Source organism: Trichechus manatus, unplaced genomic scaffold, assembly GCF_000243295.1.
Source record: "Trichechus manatus latirostris isolate Lorelei unplaced genomic scaffold, TriManLat1.0 scaffold00039, whole genome shotgun sequence".
Classification (NCBI taxonomy): Eukaryota; Metazoa; Chordata; class Mammalia; order Sirenia; family Trichechidae; genus Trichechus; species Trichechus manatus.
This window is the reverse complement of record NW_004443975.1, coordinates 15803998-15823420: the sequence shown is the minus strand read 5'-3', so window position 1 is coordinate 15823420 and position 19423 is coordinate 15803998. Positions and strand designations below refer to the sequence as shown.

At 43.3% G+C, this 19423-nt stretch overlaps 1 protein-coding gene across 5 annotated transcripts in view; it reads right to left on the bottom strand.

The window, feature by feature from the left end:
* RAB3GAP2 (RAB3 GTPase activating non-catalytic protein subunit 2) overlaps window positions 1–19423 on the bottom strand; it is a 111520-nt gene that overhangs the window by 6391 nt on the left and 85706 nt on the right. For 4 of the 5 annotated variants that reach the window (XM_023730969.1, XM_004375924.2, XM_023730968.1 and 1 more), the window contains 8 exons: window positions 18098–18326; window positions 15579–15752; window positions 15369–15475; window positions 12906–12972; window positions 10819–10889; window positions 4884–4919; window positions 3218–3292; window positions 2779–2997 (listed from right to left, as the gene is read on the bottom strand). In XM_023730969.1, the coding sequence (XP_023586737.1) occupies window positions 2779–2997; window positions 3218–3292; window positions 4884–4919; window positions 10819–10889; window positions 12906–12972; window positions 15369–15475; window positions 15579–15752; window positions 18098–18326 (978 nt within the window). The remainder of the gene's footprint in view (window positions 1–2778; window positions 2998–3217; window positions 3293–4883; window positions 4920–10818; window positions 10890–12905; window positions 12973–15368; window positions 15476–15578; window positions 15753–18097; window positions 18327–19423) is intronic. The other variant, XM_023730971.1, reaches the window with a different exon arrangement.

Sequence of the window (19423 nt, the reverse complement as noted above, 5' to 3'; positions counted from 1 at the left end):
TATTGAGTGGACTGACAGTGACCCTGTGTGTGTCAGCAGGACTGTGGTCCATGGGGTTTTCAATGGCTGATTTTTCAGAAGTAGACTGTCAGGCCTTTCCTCCAAGGTGCCTCTGAGTGGACTCAAACCGACACTTTGGTTAGCAGCTGAGTGCATTAACCGTTTGCACCGCCCAGAGACTCCCCCTACATCACACTGCCTCTATTTACAGACACAAGTCATGAACAGCTGTCTCAGGTCATTTCAGCATGATGTGGACTGAGACCAATACCACATTGTGACTGTCCAATTCTGAGTATGTTCTGCTTCCACAAACAACTTAGGTTTATGGACACGTGGGCTTATTATTTCAGGTTTACATTAGAGATTGCACACTCAAGGACTGGCCCAGCGGCCTGGCTGCAGGCTTCCCCTCAGGGACTGGCCCTGTAGGAGCAGGGCGCATGCTCCCCGGGGAAGACTGCCTCCCTAAGGAGGACGGAATGGACTCAGCTCCTCACAGACTCACCAGTCCATCTCCAGGAGCAGGGAAGGTGGAGCAAGGGGGTTTTTAGAAGGAGGTACTAAGCTTAAGCACCTTTTTTCAATCTCAAATGAAAAAGACATAACAATTCATTCAAAACATATTTAATGCTATTTTATTAGGAAGGTTTAAATTTGTCATCAGACTTTTACCTTTTAAAAGTAAATGATCGGGATCTAAATGTTAAACACCGCTTCTCAGAAACAAATTTCTCAAGATACATACTCTGTTGAGATACACGCTCAAACTCAACATGTTCAGAATCTCGCTCCGTGGACTTTTGGTGAACGGCGCGCCGTCTCCGAATCCTGAAACTGGATCTAGCTTTAACCCGTCTCCTTCAGCTCTATGCCCAGCTTGTCACTGGGTTCATGATTCTCCCCACCTTCCACGTAGGTCAGGTCCTCGCCACCCTGACACGCAAGTTTCCCTAACCCTACTCACCACCTCCTCCCGTCTCGTCTGCATCCTGCAGCCTCCTACCTTTTCTCAAACACCTCCATAATTATAGGTGCATCAAACATCTACTGGGCTCCTATCTGTGCCAGGCATGGCAACAGAATGGGAAAACAGTAAAGGTGACAAGTTCAGCCTTAAGGGCGCGGACAAAGAGGAGGCGACACTTCAGCCATACTGGAGAAGAAACGGGCCAGCCCTAAAAACAGCTGCCCGTGACAATGGGCCACAAACGACAGCGATAAAACGTGTGATTTCTCTGAGGGATGGGGGTTGTTAACAGTGGCTGCAGCAAGACTGGAACGGCAGACGCGGCGCTGGGGGTGAGGCAGGGCAGGGCATGGGGCAAGGTAGGGCAGGCCGGGGCCAGGGGCTAGGTGGGGCGGGGGGCTAGGCGGGGTGGGGGGCTAGGCGTGGCTGTGGAGGATGCCTCCTTCCCTCCCTGTCTCTGGCTCCCAGGTGTCCATCAGAACAACCGTGCAGGTCTCCTGCTGCACCCATCCCCAGCCCTCGCGGATGGACTGGTAAGTCTGAGCACTGAGCCTTCTCAGCTCACTCTTCCCGTGGGGAGCACACACTCTGCTCCTACAGGGCCAGCCCCCGAGGGGAAGCCTGCAGCTGGGCCTGTGCTAGAGTGTGCCATCTTTAACGGAAAGGTGAAATAATAAGCCCGCATGTCCGCAAACTGAAGCTGTTGTTCTCCTACCTGGTTTTCATCAGTAATAAGCTAAGTAATAAAGCTGACAGTTTAATTTGTAACCGTCTGAACCCTACATCTGCCTCTCGTTTAGAATCTGAGTGGGGAAGAAAAGGGTTCTGTGTACTGAAACCCTCTATCCACAGTAGGGAGCCCTGGTGGCACAGTAGTTAAGAGCTTTGGCAGCTAACCAAGAGGCTGGCAGTTGGAAACCCTATGGGGCAGTTCTACTCTGTCCTATAGAGTCACTATGAGTCCGAATCAACTCAATGGCAACGAGTTTGGCTTTTGCTTTATCCACAGTGGCCAAAATGTGAAGGTCTTTCGCCCCGCAGTGTCCCCGAAAAGTCTCAGGCATGGAACTGAAATGATCAGATTTGTGTTTGTGTGGGTCTGAGCAGACAGAAATGAAGCAGGGTGACTAGGCGGGAGGCTGTTCTAACAGCCAAAGGAAAGCTGAAGGGGCCTCAACTAAAGCTGTGGGGAGGAGTGGACAGATCTGATTCTAAGGGAGAAGTCACAAGGATGAACTGATAATGAATGTGGACCTTTAAGCAGGGAACTGAGCCAGACAATTTCAAGGCTTGTAGCCTGGCCACTGCGCCAGGGATGGCATCAGTAATCAACAAACCAGACAGGGAATTCAGGAGGAACGGCAAATGCAGGCCAGGCCCAGGGTGGGTGTGAACGTATGAAGATGTATTTCAGGTCTGAAACGTTTGAAGTCCCGTAGGGTATTCAGATAAACATTCAATAGAAATATTCATACATTCAATTAGAAATACGTGCCTCCAACTCTGGGGACAGGTCAGACCTGGAGATACACAAAGGGAGAAAATGAGTCTGTTCAGGAAGAATGTACAGAATGAGAAAAGGAGACAGCTGAGGGCAGGACTCTGTGGAACACCAATATTTAAGGAGAAATCAGAAGAGAGAGAATAAAAATGTATGACCGGGGAATCTGGTGAGGAACGAGGGAGCGGGGAACCCCATGATGAAGAACCCTACACAAAAGTACCGAACAACTTCCAATAAAGTAAGATCGTCTACGTGCCTGCGAGAGCCCAACTCCAAACAGCTCTGAAACCTCTGAGGTGCTTACCTTACTATCGAAAAGTGAGAGCGGTTTCACGGCCTTCAGAGCAAACCTCATGACTGCATACAGGATGGAGCAGAGGACCGAGTGGTGCTCCACCAGCGGGTAGTGGATGTGCTTCTGCTCCAGGGCTAGTTCCACTAGGGAGATGGGTCCTTCGACAGACAGCCAGGCATCCTCGGTGTCCAGGACCGGCGCTTGCATTTCATCCCTGCTAACGTCTGCCTGAGGGTTTGAGAACACAAGTGTGCTCACACTGGAGAACAGCTTGCAAACAGCATAGTGAATTTACCAGGCGCAAGGTGCGAACGCGAACACACACACACAGTTTTTTTTAATTGAATTGCAATAAAAAGCACGCAAAGTCTATTTACCTAGTAAGAAACATCACCATTTTTAAGGCTTAAGTCATGAGTCTCTTCCTACGGAAATAAGTCCCTTTTACCTCCATTAAGGTTTGAAGAAGATCCAAGCAGGAGCCGAGGAAAGATGTCACTGCTGTGTCACTCATCCCCACGTCCTGTTTGAAGAAAGAACATACTTAGCTCCTGCAGCAGAACTTCTGTAGTTACCACCAGAAAATCAAACACGACACAATGACCTACTCAACTGACGTTCTACCCAGAAGAGAGAGGCTTGAATTTGAAAGTCAAGGCATTAATGCACCTTAATTCCTTTCCTTAAACTCTTTAGATTGAAGCAATTCTAAAATTATGCCTAAAAAAAAAAAAAAAGTGGTACTACTATCAACTTTTTAAAATTAGGGTTCTTTGCATACGGAAAGTGGCGCCCTGGTGGCGCAGTGCTTAACGGCTACAGCTGCTGACCAAAAAGTCGGCAGTTCGAATCCACAAGCCGCTCCATGAAAATCCTATGGAGCAGTTCTACTCTGTCCCGTAGGGTCACTATGAGTCAGAATCGACTCAACAGCAGTGAGTTTGGTTTCTTTGAGTTTTTGTGTACTGAAAAGGCACAGCCTCATCCATTACTCTAGACTGTGGCCCGCTGTCCAGCTTGCTAAGGCATTTGATAGCCAAACCATCAGGGTAAGATGCACATACCAGAGTGCAACTTCGAAGGTTCAAAGAAAACTTAGTCTGGTCTGGTTTCACAGGTGCTTTTAGGGACTGAACTGGATCCGCTGAACAAGACTAGAATAAACCGCCTTTCAGCAGCCCCTCGGCATCCCCAAGCTTGGGAACGAAATGCCAGACAAATGCTGGGGGCTAGAGATTGTCCTAGTTAACTCCCTTAAAAGGCCCATTATCCATGGGGACTCTGCATTCACATACAGTTTGTTTTAAACTAACACCAGTAAACTCCTCACAGCTCCAAAGTAAAGAAATAATTCAGTGTGTGCATATATACATATATATACACACACTCACACATACAAAAGCACACGTACATATATATACACATACACACACACACATATATACACACACACACACACACACATATACAAACATACATACGTACATATATATATCTATGTAAAGTGTAGCCATACAACCATTCACAAGAGCATGCCAGGAGAATTCTTCAACAATGTTGTTTTTTGGGACTGAGGACCTCTATACCAGGTAGATTGGTGTGTCCCAACATTTCTTAAGAAAAAGCCACCACTATTAATCACTGGTCTCGAGTCCAAGCCCCTAGGATGTTACTGAAGGCTAATGCCCTGTCTGTACAGTGGTTATTACATTTGGGTAAATCAAATTCACTACTCGTGTGAATCTGCTTTAATCTGATGTGGGACGCTTCACTGAGAAAGATGATACATCTGTACTATGCAGTAAATATCTGCAGCAATGGCAGCATGTTACCCTCCTGCTCACAGTTCAAAGTTGAACACATCCTGTGAAAACAGCTGAAACATGCTGACAATCTGGAAAGGTAAACTGAAACTGGCCATAGTTCACGACCAATCTCCTTAATACAGTTACTCTCTTTCCACTTCTGTTGCCTCCTGATATGCCAGCAAATGGTAACAGGTGACATCCAGCCCTTCAGCTAATGAGGTTCTGTATACAATTCAGCTAATGAGGTTCTGTATACAAAGTGCAGGGCTGACAACTATGCTTCCCAGGAAAGGGAAGTTCACTTACCCTTCGGCAGAGCCTATCCTTTGGTGATTTTCCAACCTGAGACAGAAAGACACAAAATGCTTTATTTTTTAACACTTTAAATAAAAAGGCATTACTATGGTACAGAAAGTAAAAATAACCACACTTAAAAAATACTGCAGCTACAAATAAATGTGGCAACCTTTCACCAAGTAACAGCTGCCTCATGAACTGTTATAATTCACTCATAACACAATGCAATTAATTTTGTGGTGGAACTTAAAAATATATCCCAAAGGAGACATTAGTTTTATAAAACATATTGGGCTTACAAATAATCCTTTTAAAAAATAAATTATGTCTACTGGAACTACTAAAGTTAAGAAAAACTTCTCTAAAACCTGATCCTTACTTTGTACAATCAAATGAGAATGTTGCCTTACAACACAGAAACCCACTCAAGGGTACTCATAAAAGCAGCTAACAGTTTTGCTTGTTGATAAATACACACAATAGTTTTAAACGGTCAGAAAGAAGGAAAAACAATTGAAAGCAGTCAGGAGTTACACTCCTAGCTCAGAAGATAAGCTGATTTCCTACTCTACGTATATCTACTTCACACAAAGTAGTTAGTGGGAGTAAACTTCTACTCGCTGAGACGAGACTCAGCAGACGCAGCAATGCAAGAAGAGACTCCAGGACAAAACACTCACCCCTCACTACATCTCACTGACATCACGCTAACAGTCTTCGGACAACCAAGCTCAGCTCACCGAATCCCAACATATTTCACACTGTTGCTAGAATCATCTTCAAAAATGCAAGTCCGAGCACCCCATTCCTCTGCTTACAACAGCCCCAGCGTCTCTTGAGATAAAGTTACAGCTACCATCTACTGAGCCCTTACCATACGGCCGGGCCCTCTGTGAAGCAGTTTCTGTGAATTCCTACAACATCCCCAGCCTGCACAGGGGTCTTCACGTTCAGTATCCCTCTCCTTCCTACAGCCTAAGCTCCAAGCAGACTACACTACATGCAGTTCTCTGAGTCCAGGGAGCCGCCTCATATCTCCAGGACGTCTCGCTGGACTGGTTCCTCACTCCGACTTTCTACTGTTTCATACGGACTCATCCTTCAAACTTCAGCTCCGAAGGCTTCCCCGTGTCTTGTTATTTACTTTCCCTTCTGTGCTCCACCACCACGCTGCTGTCTGTTTACCTGTCTTTTAGGCTGTGAGTTCTTTGCGGCAGGGATTGTGACTTTTATCTCTGCAGCCCCAGAATCTAGCCTAGTCCTTGGCACATAAGAGACGCTCATTATAATAAATATTTCTTGAATGAATGATCGTAAACCCTTTGCTTCCCAGCTCAAGACTGTTCGCACCCCGGTCCCAGTTGTGAGGCTCAAATGTACAGCGGATATTGAGAATGCTGAAATTGTAAACAATCATGCACATATGAGATACTTCTTATTATCTCAAAGAGGGGTAATCAGAGGTGAAGCAGACTAGAAAAGTACCAAAAAAGCCAAAAGAAATGAGTTTCAAGAAAGTAGTAGTTAAGTGGGGAAGAAAGATGAACACAGAGGAAATAGTTAGATTTAACTAGAAAAAACATTACTAGTGACCCCAAAGTAAGCAGTTCCAAGGGGAACAGTGGCCTAAAGTGACTGTGGGGTATCCTGCTGGCCATGGTTTAGGAATGGCTGAAAAAAACATGCTGGCATCACAGTGGCAGTTCTCCTAACCGGCATCCACCTCACAGATCTGTCAGATTAACCTACGCTCTCAGTTGGCCGTAACACACGTTGCCTGGGCTGGAAGGTGACTCTGGCAGCCTCTGCTTCTACCAGCTGAGTCCCCTGCCCACGTATGTTACGTTCCTTCCCAGATCCGCCCATCCTGGTTGTGCAGGACACTGTAACGAAACAACTGCTAAAATAGGAATGAGGAAAACAGAAGGGAGTTGTTTCCATGAAGGCTATGCGGAATGCTTTAAAAAGATTGACGGAGGATAGTAGCTAAATCCTAAGTCTGCTGGACTAGAAATAGAGAAAACCACTACAAAGATGAGGGGACAAATTAGAAAAATCTAAAGATTTTGCATTTAGATTGCATCACCACTTTAAAGAACTCGGATCTAGAAATCCTAGGCAATGTATTACACACAAGTGAGGCTGATGCAAGAAAAACAAAGAACTCTAACAGTGTCACTGCGTTAGGCTGCGTTCTCCATAGAAGCAAAACCAATGAAGTGTATGTATATATGTGTGTATATATATATATATATACACACACACATACACAGAGAGAGAGAGGGAGGGAGGGAGGTGGAAAGTGGGGGCAGAAATTTATCTCAAGGAAATGGCTCACGCAGTCAGAGAGGCTGGTAACGTCCCAAGTTCCTGGGTCAGGCGTCAGGCTGGAGGCTTCTAAGACACGCAGCTGCAGGGGCTGATGAACCCAAGATAGGCAGGTAAGACAGCAGGCTGCTGACTCACAGGCTGCGGAAGCTGACGAATCTCAATACTGGCAGGCAGCTAGCTCAAGTTCCAAGAACCGGAGGTCAGATGATGATGAGCTAGATGCAGGAACCCGAGCAAGCAAGCAAGCTTTGCCAGAACATCCATATGTACTGGATGCAGGCCATACTCCGAAGGAAACTCCCCTTACAACTGACTGTCTGATCACATCAGATCATATCATGGAGGATGACTACATCATAACACAAATGCCACATCACATTATTACATGACTACCAAAGCACTGAGAATCATGGCTCAGCCAAGATGACACACCATCTTCCACTTGGCTTTTCCTAATATAGCCGCCTTCACTCTACTTGTCAAGGATCTAATATGGAGGTTCTGCCAGTTGCTGCAATGTATCTATTCCAACTATGTATTCTGGAACTGGGGAAATCATTACAGGATGGGTTCAGCAACCCACCGGATCCACTGCGAGATGAACCTAAGCTAAGAATCCATTAATAACCTGACTTCCATACGCTCCCACTCTGACAGGTGGGCCACAGTGATGTTTTGGATCTCCAGGAATTAGTGTCAGTTCAGAGCCAGTGTCCAGTAATCCCCTAAAAGTGATTATTTCCTTTTCCCCAGTGAACAGTCACTCTCTTAAAAGGCTACAGATCCCTTTGCGGAAGGCTGGGAAAAAGATTAACAGTATACATTTTTGGCAGTGTAGTGGGCCCCTCAAGGGGACCTGGCCTCCCCTTTATTCAAGGGGTTGTGGGTCTGGAAACTGGCTCAAGTCTGGGTACTGAGAGGCCATGACTCTCTATTCTGGTGATTTGAGTTAGACTGCTGTTCACTTGACTGAGAATTCTTCTGCTTATAGGGCTCCTGTACAGATCAAGTAAATATTTAGCAGATTTCCCATCTATTTCAATCCCAGGAACACTATGACTAGGTAGCCAACGCCTTAAGTCCATACAAGTCAGATTATTCTGATTATTACTTTGACTCTGCTGTCCATTATAGTAACCACACCTACCCTGTCTTTGTCGACTGAGGGCCACCACTTGGCCCCTACCACCACGGGGTCCAATCAGCCTCACTGTAGTTAGGTGTCTTAATTCAGTTAAGGCAGTGCCCACTGTCACATCTGACTTACATAAAATAGCAATCACAGCAGTCTTCAAGGATGCTGGGGCTCCGTTCACAAATTTGTTCCTCACAGTTGTGGTAAAAGGTGTGTCCTCTGGGCACTCCATGTGTGGGTCTGTGGGTCTAACTTGATATATCCACTTTAACATACTAATTTCCCTAAGCCTTCAGATACTTTCTTCTGCAGTAGACCAAGTCAGGTCTGGAACTTCAATTTGATTTAGTGTAGGCCACCGTGTAATCTATACTTCAGCAACCCAACCAAATAAACTATTAGGTCCCTTCCTAACCTCTCGAGCTGTAACACTGAATGAAGAATCTGTGCTTAGTGGGCCCATATCAATAAACTCAGACTGATCCAACTTTGTTCCCTGCACCATTATCCCACACCCTTAATAGCCATTCCCACATATATTCCCCAGGTTTCTATTTACACATATTAGAAAACTCAAGCAGTTCTTTTGGAGTGTAGTGTAACTCCTCCCGGGTCACACTTTGTATTTCACCTTTTGGGGCTTGCTGGGACTTAAGTCTAGTTATAACTCGAAGCAAAAACGGGTGGTAGGCGTGGCTCCTGGGAACATTCAGCAATGTCTTGTAAGGCATCTACCTCAGGCAATGGCCCAGGCAATGCCCCAGGTGCCACCTCAGGTGGTATCTCAGACAAAGACTCTTCAGACACAGCCCAGTTAATGTCATCAGATAGGGGTGGAAGGGCTAATGGTTTTACTGGAGAGGGTGGCTTAGTAGACAAAGATGGAGTGATCTCTTCAGATGGGAGTAAGGAGACTGGAGCTGTTGGGAGGAGTGATTCAACGAAATTTAGGGGTTCAGTGTCCTCAGCTTCCTGATTATCTGCCCGTAATATCCCTGTCCCAAATTTCAGGATCCTATTCTTCCCAATCAATACCCTCACTTTAACTTTGGACACCATTCAAGGTTGGGAATTCAACTGGCATTGTAATTCAGGCACTCTTACAATAAGACACCGAGTTTGGTCTTTGGCAATATCAGCTATTACTACAACAAATAAGGCTTTCTTTCAGGGCACAAGTGGCAATTTTGAGGTCTTTTATGCAGCACTTGAGCTGTAACTCTGAAGCCCTAAGCTCATCTCTTCCCTTCACCACTCTGTCTAGCCAAAGTAGGACAGACCAACCAATCAGCCTCCCTATAGAAAAGTATCAAACATGCGATCACCCAGAGCCTCGCTTCTCACCAATACTTGATCTATTGGTGGTGACACTTTACTTATTAATACTGCCACCACCTCATGCTATGGATTAGCAGCATCCTCTTTACCACTGGAGGCAGAGTCATCAGTGCCTTTAGACTAGTGAGACTTGAGAATCATTTTAGAAAACTCATTCTTATGATTTTACTTCTCCAGAAATACTCTCAGTACCAAATGTCTTAGGCTGGGTTCTCTAGAGAAGCAAAACCAGTGAAGTGTATATATTTACATATGGAGAGAGATTTATCTCAAGGATATGGCTCATGTGGCTTTAGAGGCTGGCAAGTCCCAAGTCTGTAGGTCAGGCGTCGGGCTGGAGGCTTCTCCTAACTCATGATGCAGCAGGGGCTGACAAACCCAAAATTGGCAGGTTAGACAGCCGGCCACTGGCTCAAAGGCTGCGGAGGCTGGTGAATCCAAGATTGGCAGGTAAGATGGCAGGCTGCTGGCTCACAGGCTGCAGAAGCTGATGAATCCCAAGATCGACAGGCAATATGGCAGACAGGTGGCTCAAGTCCCAAGAACTGGAGATCATATGATGCAGAGTTGCATGCAGGATCCAGAGCAAGCAAGCAAGTTTTGCCAGAACATCCATATATATATTGGATGCAAGCCACACCCCCGCAGAAACTCTCCTTACAACTGATTGGCTGAATACATCAGATCACATCATGGAGGATGACTACATCATTACGTAACTGCCAAACTATATCATTCAATAGCTTCCAAACAACATCACAACTGCCAAACCACTGAGAATCATGGCCCACCCAAGTTAATACACAACCTTAACCATCACACTCACATTCAAAGAAGACATTTTGGCCCTACATCCAAAGATCAGTGAATAAAAATGTACATTTATATGTTTTAATTTAAAATTAAATGCAAATTCCTGTTGGCATAAATAGCCAGTCATAATCTCTCTGGTTAAGAGGCATTTACAGTGTATTACTCTTTTCTTAAGGATTTCCAGCTCTCCTTCATGGCATTAAAACGCCAGCATTGGGAATTACATTTAATTTAGCATAAGTAAAATTAATTTCATATCAAATAAAAAGAAGTCTAATAGGGAAACAAACACATGAAGTCAGCACAGAAACTTTAAAATTACCTTACCTTATCCATCAAGTATGTAGCAGCAGAAAACCTTTTAACTAAGAATGTATTCCACATCATCAGTGCAACGCCTACATGATAGGTAAAAAGTAGTAAACATAATGCTTATGTATTTTTACTTTCATCACACACAACAAATTATTGTCTTCCTTAAGCTTATAAAAGTCACAGGCTATCAATTTAGATACCATTACTCACATCTTATGTAATAAAAGTTAATGAAACTTCTATCTTCATTAAAAGTCAGAACTGAGTTGCGTAAGAGGATATCTAAATGGCCAATCAGCATAAGGAAAGCTTCAACATGATTAGTCATAAGGGAAATATAAAGTCACAATGAGATATTACACAAGTATCAGAAAGGCTGAAATTAAAACAATAAAAAAGCCCACCGACAATACTAAGCATTGGTGAGGATGTGGAGCAACTGGAACTCCCACACATTGTTGGTAAGATAAAAATTGGTAAAATGATCTGGAAAACTTTTTGTTATTATCTACTAAAGCTAAGTATGTGTTTACCCTATGACCTAGCAATTCTACTGCTGGGTACGTACTCAACAGGAATGAATATAAGTAATATGCACAAGACTGCTGAGAACTGCTTTATTAATAATATCCAAATACTAGAAACAACCTCGAAATCCAGGAAGATTTTTTTCATATGTAACCACCCAAACTAAAGCAAAATACAGAACATTTACTACATGTATGTTATGCTGCAATTATAATTAAAAAAATAAAACAGAAAGTCTTGGCTATCTATACTTCCATATTCAGTAAGTTGTAGCATTAAAACTAAAATTTCTGAAACAGCTGCCAATTAGGCAGCGTAAACATGGCATTTCATATGCTGTTATTACTACCCACAAAGCTGATTCTGTAGCTAGAAGTGAGTCTGTTGTTTTTTTTTTTTTTTTTGTTGTTGTTGTTTTTTTTTTTTTTTAAGCTGCAAAGAAGTCAGGAAGCTTACTCAATGTATAAATGGGTAAAGGTCTAACTTTAAGAAATACTAGCCTGAAATCAGTAGTACCTTATCAGTAAGGACAGAATTATCTAGAGACTATTTTTTCCAAGCTAGTCACTTTAAATGCTTTTTCTCCCCTTTGAAGAAGGTAACAACTAAGAGATAAATGAATAATTATCAAATTTTCTTCCTGTAAAATGAGATATTTTAAAATTTCTGCCATTTGAGTTCAAACTGTGAATTCCTGCAATAAGGTGATACAGGTGAAGAAGAAATAAGTGGTTTCTCTGGAATTTATCACAGAGACATAAAGGTAACAACTTCCTCTTTCCAGCCCAACACCTAGTCTCTGCAGTTGCATTAAGGTTACTAAGCAGCCTAGTGCACCCTGGTGACGCAGTGGTTAAGATTTCAAGCTGCTAACCAAAAGGTTCAGTTCGAATCCACCAGCCACTCCTTGGAAACCCTCTGGGGTGGTTCTACTCTGTCCTATAGGGTTGGTATGAGTCAGAATTGACTCGACAGCAATGAGTTTTTTTAATTTTTTTTTTTTTTAATTTTAAGTAGCCTGGTAATAATGTCCTCCGTTCTTATAATGAAATGCATCTATTAAATGGAACCCGCAACCTGTTCACAATTTCTCTACAATGATTAATAACATTTTTTCAAGAAGACATCAGCAGTCCCTGTGCTACAGCAGCCAATGGAGAGCATTCACATTTATTAAAAGAAGCTCAAGGTAGCATGTAGAGTCTTAGGCTTTTGAATTCCTTATTTACCAGGAATTACCGCCCTGCGACCTTCATGCCTTTTTCCTTATCTACCTGTGAGCCTAAGAGGGAATCGATGACTCACACATATATCCCCCTTACTTATACACATGCAGCATACGCTTGGCAAACTGATGGATGGGGACAGAAGGTAATAACTGCTACTCCTTTCTCCTCCTTTCTGGATTACATTTTTTCAAGTAGTTAAAACAGCCAGTACTTTGCATGTAGTAATATATGGTAAGGTGTTAGACTGTAGAATCATCAAACAAAAACATAACAGGATATGAATCTAAAGATTCTTATCTCTTTTAAATCAATTAGTGATGTTTTTCACATCGATTTACTTACCATTCTGAACATGTGCATTAAGAATGTGCTTCAAGTGTTCTATTGACCTAACAAAAAAACGTGCTTCCTTACATACAGGGAGAGGAAAAAAAAGAGGTATTATTTAATAGGTGTTTTAAGCACAATGCAAATGATGACTTCTTACATAAATCTCTGCATAAAGTAACCTCAGAATGTTGCAGTAAGAACATGATTATTACCTAAGAGGTATTTTTTATAAGATAACTTCGCCATGGCTACTAACAGCAATGGCTTATAGATAATGATTAATTCCTAGAAGGCCTCCGGTCATACAGCCTCACATCTGGATTCCAAATCCACTGTACTGTGGTTTCTGTATCATAGCAGTGTTCTCTCCAAGAAATATTTGAATTTCACACAGTTGTGAAAACAATGGCTTTACTTCTTTGCAAGTACAATTCATTCATTCATTCACTCATCACTCAACAAATATTTACTGAGTATCTACTATGTACCAGGCTCTGTTTGAGGTTCCAGGGATTATAACAACGAACAAAACAACAAGAAAAACAGCCACTTCATTTTAAAAGTAAATAATTCTCATAATGGGTAATGATAACACGAATCAAAATGTCAGGCACCGTGATGCATTTTCTCTATAAACTGCTACAATCCTTTGAGAAAACGTATGCACAGTGCTTGACATTTTGATTACTGTTATCAGCCATTATGAGAACTGTTTACTTCTAAAATGAAATGGTGGCTGTTGCTTTTGCTTCCCTGTTAAATATTCATCTCCTTTCCTTATCCAACCCCTATCCCAGCTCCTACCATTTTACACACACAGCTTTATTAGACACAGAACAACTGAAATCACCCTTGGGGAATCTCGAACACCAGCACATTTTGGAGAAGTGACGTGTTGTATCTATGTACCGACTACAGAACTATTCAGTAAACCCTCCTTTGATTTTAGGACACAGACACCAAGGACTCCGAAACACCCCCGAGGTTGCCCGTTTATAAGCAGAAGCACTGGGGGGCTGGAACCCGCATCTGTGTCCACTCTGCAAAGGTGCCTTGGTTTACAAATGATTGCTGTGAAACTGAAGGTGTTCTGCTTAAACATCACTTTGTTAGGCTTGAATGCGGAATTCACTCATCCAGATTTTAGACATTATGTCCTCGTTCTAGTCCTAACATCTTTTTTCTTTCGTGTAGGAAAAACACTCCGCTTGAGTAGAGAGCCTAAATATGATCACCAATCGTGCCGTAGTCAGCTGAAGAGGGGGACTTAAGGGGCAGCAACTGAATCCCCTGTCCTAAAATTTCATTTGGTCAAGGTTTAACTGATCCAAGTTCATTCCTTTCTTTAAAGCACTTCCATGTTTAGTGCCCTCCTTTAAAATGTAACTGTTAACATATTAAAGACAACATTTCTTTTTGAAGGAAGGAGAATATGGTCACCATTAGTAAAGTATAAATTAGCTTATCAGTTAGGTTCTTCTGTAAGCGGGCAACCTAATATACGGACAATAAAGGATGAACCGTGATCTGAAAGGGATCATTTAACACAGCACTGCCTAGGACGGCTTCAGTGAAGGACTGCACCGGCCAGTAAGAAAATTCACCATATGTTTTTATGTTTTATTTGATTCTGGTGTCAACCCTGAAGGACTGGCACCCTCATTAGAAAAGGGGGGGTGGGGGGACACAAGTGCAAGACACTCAGTGGCCCAGACCACACGCTTGTCAGCAATTCCCCTGGGGATCCAAATCCGGGTCTCCTGCCTCCACTCTGGGAACAGGCCCTCCTCCCTCCGCTGCCTTCACCCCAGAAACGAGCCCTTCTCCCTCTACTGCTTCTACCCCGTGAGGACCCTGAAGGAGAGGGTGGCAACCAAAGTGGTGGAAAAGGATGCCCAAGCAGAGAGTTGAAAAGGAAAAGAGGCTAATCCTGGACTAGAGTCAGCCCAGCATGCAATACGGTTTTCTTGAATGCTCTGAGACAAACGTGACAGAAGTGACAAACGCAGACACCTGAACAAACACGAGGTTGACTTCAGGATCTTTACTTTGACTTCTGTCACGATGACTATATTAAGAAGTTTCTATCAGGCAGTTGCCATCTCGTGAAGGAATGCAGAATGAAATACAAGAATACTTATTATCACAACCTAACTAGGGAGTGCAGTGGAACAGTGGCTTAATGGAGAGAAACCTATGCTCCAATCCTGGCCCAATTACTTCCTTAGCCACGTGCCCTCAGGTAAGTCACTTAACTTCTCTGAGCCCTTGTTTTCTATTGTCTAGAGTGGGTATGACATAGTACCTTATTTCACAGGTTTACTGTGAGGATTATAAGAGACAATGTATGGAAAAGGCCTGGCACAGCTCCTCGCAAGGAGCCATTCCAACGGGAAGAAGCCAATGTTCGTAACTAAAATATTTAATCAAACAGTCTCGTGTGTGCAGGCTTAACATGGAAGAGGAGCCGCTTACCTCTGGGTCTTTATTCCACTGGACCACATACTCCCAACAGCAATGTGCGAGCAGCACATCCAGCTCCAGGCTGCAAGGGAACTGCTGACAGGCTAAAGGCAGGACGTCTGAAAGTCAGAAGACAGTTGGAATATGTTATATTTCCCTCCGTGAAAAGTCAGCCCCATCTCTCCACTCTGGATCTGGTATTTGTCATTACTCATGTATTACCTGGTGTGGCTCCTAAGTCCATGTCTACCTCTAACTCTTCAAGGAAACCTCTGTTAATGCCTTCTTTGGGTTCATCGGGGTTTTCTACACCTCTTTCTTTGTTAGCCAGTTTCAATACTTCAGGGCTGAAGTCTTGTTTAAATACCCACTTGGCTACACTGTCTGCAATGCCACCTACAGTTTGGAGACAAGAAAGAGGAAAATTTACACCACATAAGCAGCAGTGTTTGCGAGACAGAGCCAACACAGTGCGCTGATGTGCATTTCCTCATGAAGAAACCTAACGCTCAGCTTTGAGCCTGACGGTGACCCCCAAGAGCCATGAGACTGACCGCAGGGCGATCATATACAACTTAAGTCATGAGAGCAGGCGGGATATTTGATACCTAAGCGTATCACTGTACTCTCAGAAAACATTAGATAAATATAAAACGTGTATGTATGTCTATATACCACAAACCCTGTATGCTCATGAATTCAAAATATACTTCATCAGATAGGGCAAAGAAATAAGCACACCTTTAAATCACTTATTTAAATTGTAAGTGAAAACAGATGGATTAGCATGATACTTGTCTAGGCTTCTTAGGGCAATATAATATTACTTTTAATGGTCAATTAATTTGCCTATAAGGAATGTTTATGTATAAACTGAGCCATTGCTAATCAACAGTGATATAATGCTAGACCGTGTTTCAGTCATACTATAAATGCAAGCAGAAAAACATTCAAAACGTTTGAAGAGTCTTGTCTATTATATAAAATAAATCCTATGTTCTATAATTTACTGAAACTTCTCAGTCTTTTCTGACCATGACCCAAATACTTAATATTTTAAGTCAAATAACCATTCGACAAAAAGAATGCGTCACAGTGAACTCGCAACCCTCGGTGGAGATAAACAGGAGCAGGGTGCTGGTGGATCTAATTACTTAGGTTTGGCTTCTAAATCATTCGATACTTCTCATTTCAGAATTCAGACCCTGACTGTATTTGCTTAAGTCCTCTTTAAAGTGTTAAAAAGCAAAGATGTCACCTTGAAGACTAAGGTGCACCTGACCCAAGCCATGGTATTTTCAATCACCTCATAAATGCACGTGAAAGCTGGATAATGAATAAGGAAGACCAAAGAACTGATGCCTTTGAACTGTGGTGTTGGCAAAGAATACTGAATATACCATGGACTGCCCAATGCATGGACAAATCTGTCTTGGAAGAAATACAGCCAGAATCCTTTTTAGAAGCAAGAGTAGTGGGACTTCATCTTATGTACTTTGGACATGTTATCAGGAGGGACCAGTCCTTGGAGAAGGACATCATGCTTGATACAGTAGAGGGTCAGCAAAAAAGAGGAAGACTCTCAATGATATGGACTGACACAGTGGCTGAAACAATGGGCTCAAACATAGCAACGACTGTGAGGATGGTGCAGGACCAGGCAGTGTTTCATTCTGTTGTACACGGGGTCACTATGAGTCCAAGCTGACTTGATGGCACCTAACAACAACAACGTGGTCCTGTCAGATATAAGCACAGGAACCCAAATGACTCCAGGACAACAGAAAGTGGTGCATCAGAAAACAAGGAGAAAGTTCTTCGAACATTAAGGGGAAGAAGAGAAAACCTCCAGCTAGTGGATCATGAAAGGTTTCCTGGAGAAGTACCATTTGAGCTGGGCCTTGAAGGATGACAGGATTTAGGTAAGCCTGTGTGGGAGAGGCAGGGAAAGGGAAGTGTACCACTCAGATCCAGAGATGGGGAATCACACATACGCTTCATTCTAACATCTAGCAAGCAAGCAAGAAGAAAATGAAATGGAAAAATGGACTGCTTTCAAAGTCAAAAGTTCTTGGGAGTGTAAGCTCAAGAATTTATACTTGTTTCAGCAGTTCTCAACTTTTCAGTGCCAGCACCTCTTCACAATCTGAAAAACTGATAACCACAAAGAACTTTGGTTTATGACTTGTATTGCTCAATATTTATGGTATTAGAAATAGAAACAGAAATTAAAAAATATTAATTCATTTAAAAATAAAAATAATAAATTCATTAAGTCTTAACATATTTTATGAAAATCACTGTATTTGCCAAAGCAATATCTACACATACAGTGAGAGGAAGGGCACTGCTTTACACTTTGCAATCTCTTTAAAGTCTGGGTTATATCTGGATTCTCAAATTGACATCTCCATTCATCTACTATGATCTGTTGTTTGGCTGAAGTACACGAAGAAAGTCCAGTCTCAGACAGACGCGCAGCAGGGAAGGGAAGGTGGGGGCCCTCTGGCTTCTGAGAACCACTACTTATTTTACATGGAGGGCAAACAGCTGGGGGCCCTGCGCAGGGAAACGACGGGATCAGACTTTGAGAAGCTTGACTGAGAAGCAGTATATAGTTATTTTTTAAAGTCTGAGTGTAGTTCTCTTTCCCTATTTTTGTAGTCATTTCTATATGAAACATACAGAAACCATAGCATAAATAAACGTAGACGCAGATGCTCAAATCAACTTCAGGTTACCTTTTCCTCCTTCCAACAATTTTCTAACAGAAAGCCTTGGGAGTGGCTCAGCCTGCAGCGATGACGCCTTGGAGGGTCGAGCGTTTGCTCTGCTGTGAAGCAGAGTCTGAAGTATGAGGCAATCCTCCAGTTGTTTCAGCAGGAGTTTCCAGTACTCAGTGTCAAGGGAAAGTGCTTCCCAGGAGTCAGTGAGGCCCTCTGAGTCAGCACCCAAAACTGTCTGGGAGAACTAACAGAAAATGCACGGTGATGTCTGGCAGATTCTTAACCAACATGAATGTGAACGAGCTTGTACCCTGAAAACTGAGTGACAGCCAGCACACATGGCGAAGCAACACACGGATGATGCTTCACAATGTTACTGCTCAGCTGGATAAAACGGGCCAGTCACGAGTAGCCTGGAGGCTTCGGGGCAATGATGATGGCATTCAGACATTTAAAAAGAGACCAGAAGTAATGCCCTCGATTCAGCCAAGGTTCACTTCAAAAAGTTTTCTGGGCCATCCTTGGCAAGGGCCACGGCTTTTTCTACCAGTATCAATCAGGACACTGATACCGCCTCAGAATGCACTGGCTAACCATAAAAAAAAAAGTCTGCGATTTCCTCTACGTTCCATCATCATAGACATGTTAAGCTAGTATTATCACGTTCAGCTCATAAACTACTAAGACTGACGATGCTAAGTGAATCTCCACAGAGGTATTCAGGTGTCTCATCCAATTCAACGCCCCATCCCCCTAGAAAAAATAATGTCAATCCACCACGAGATACAAGGAATGCTAGTCACTTACTATCAACTTCAGTCCTTGAGAGATGAAGAAAAATCAGGAAGTAAAAGGTTAGCAGGAAACTTTCATTTGAGTCATTCAAAGCTACATAACCCAAAACAACCCGTATCTATAAAAGGGGACAGAAATATAATTGCGGAACTTCAGACTAGAACAAACTTGAGAAGTAATACAGTCTAATCCTGAGCTCTTTTAGATGAAAAAACTGAGGCCAAGAGACTCATTTTAAAAGGACTAACCACGGATCACCAGCTGCTGGCAGCCAGCCCGGTCTCTGCAGCCCAATTTCAGTACTACATTTTCCCTTATCCTCTGTGCTGACTGCATGTCACATGAATGAACAAATGACGGGTAGCACTCCCCCCAAAATGACAATAAGGCAGGACACACATCTCAGGTGTTAAACGCGCCCCCACACTGGACTCGGCATGTCCCCAGAAAAGGAGAGCAGCCCCTTGGCGGACCTGATGGCAGAGGGGAGAGCAGCCCCTTGGCGGACCTGATGGCAGAGGGGAGAGCAGCCCCTTGGCGGACCTG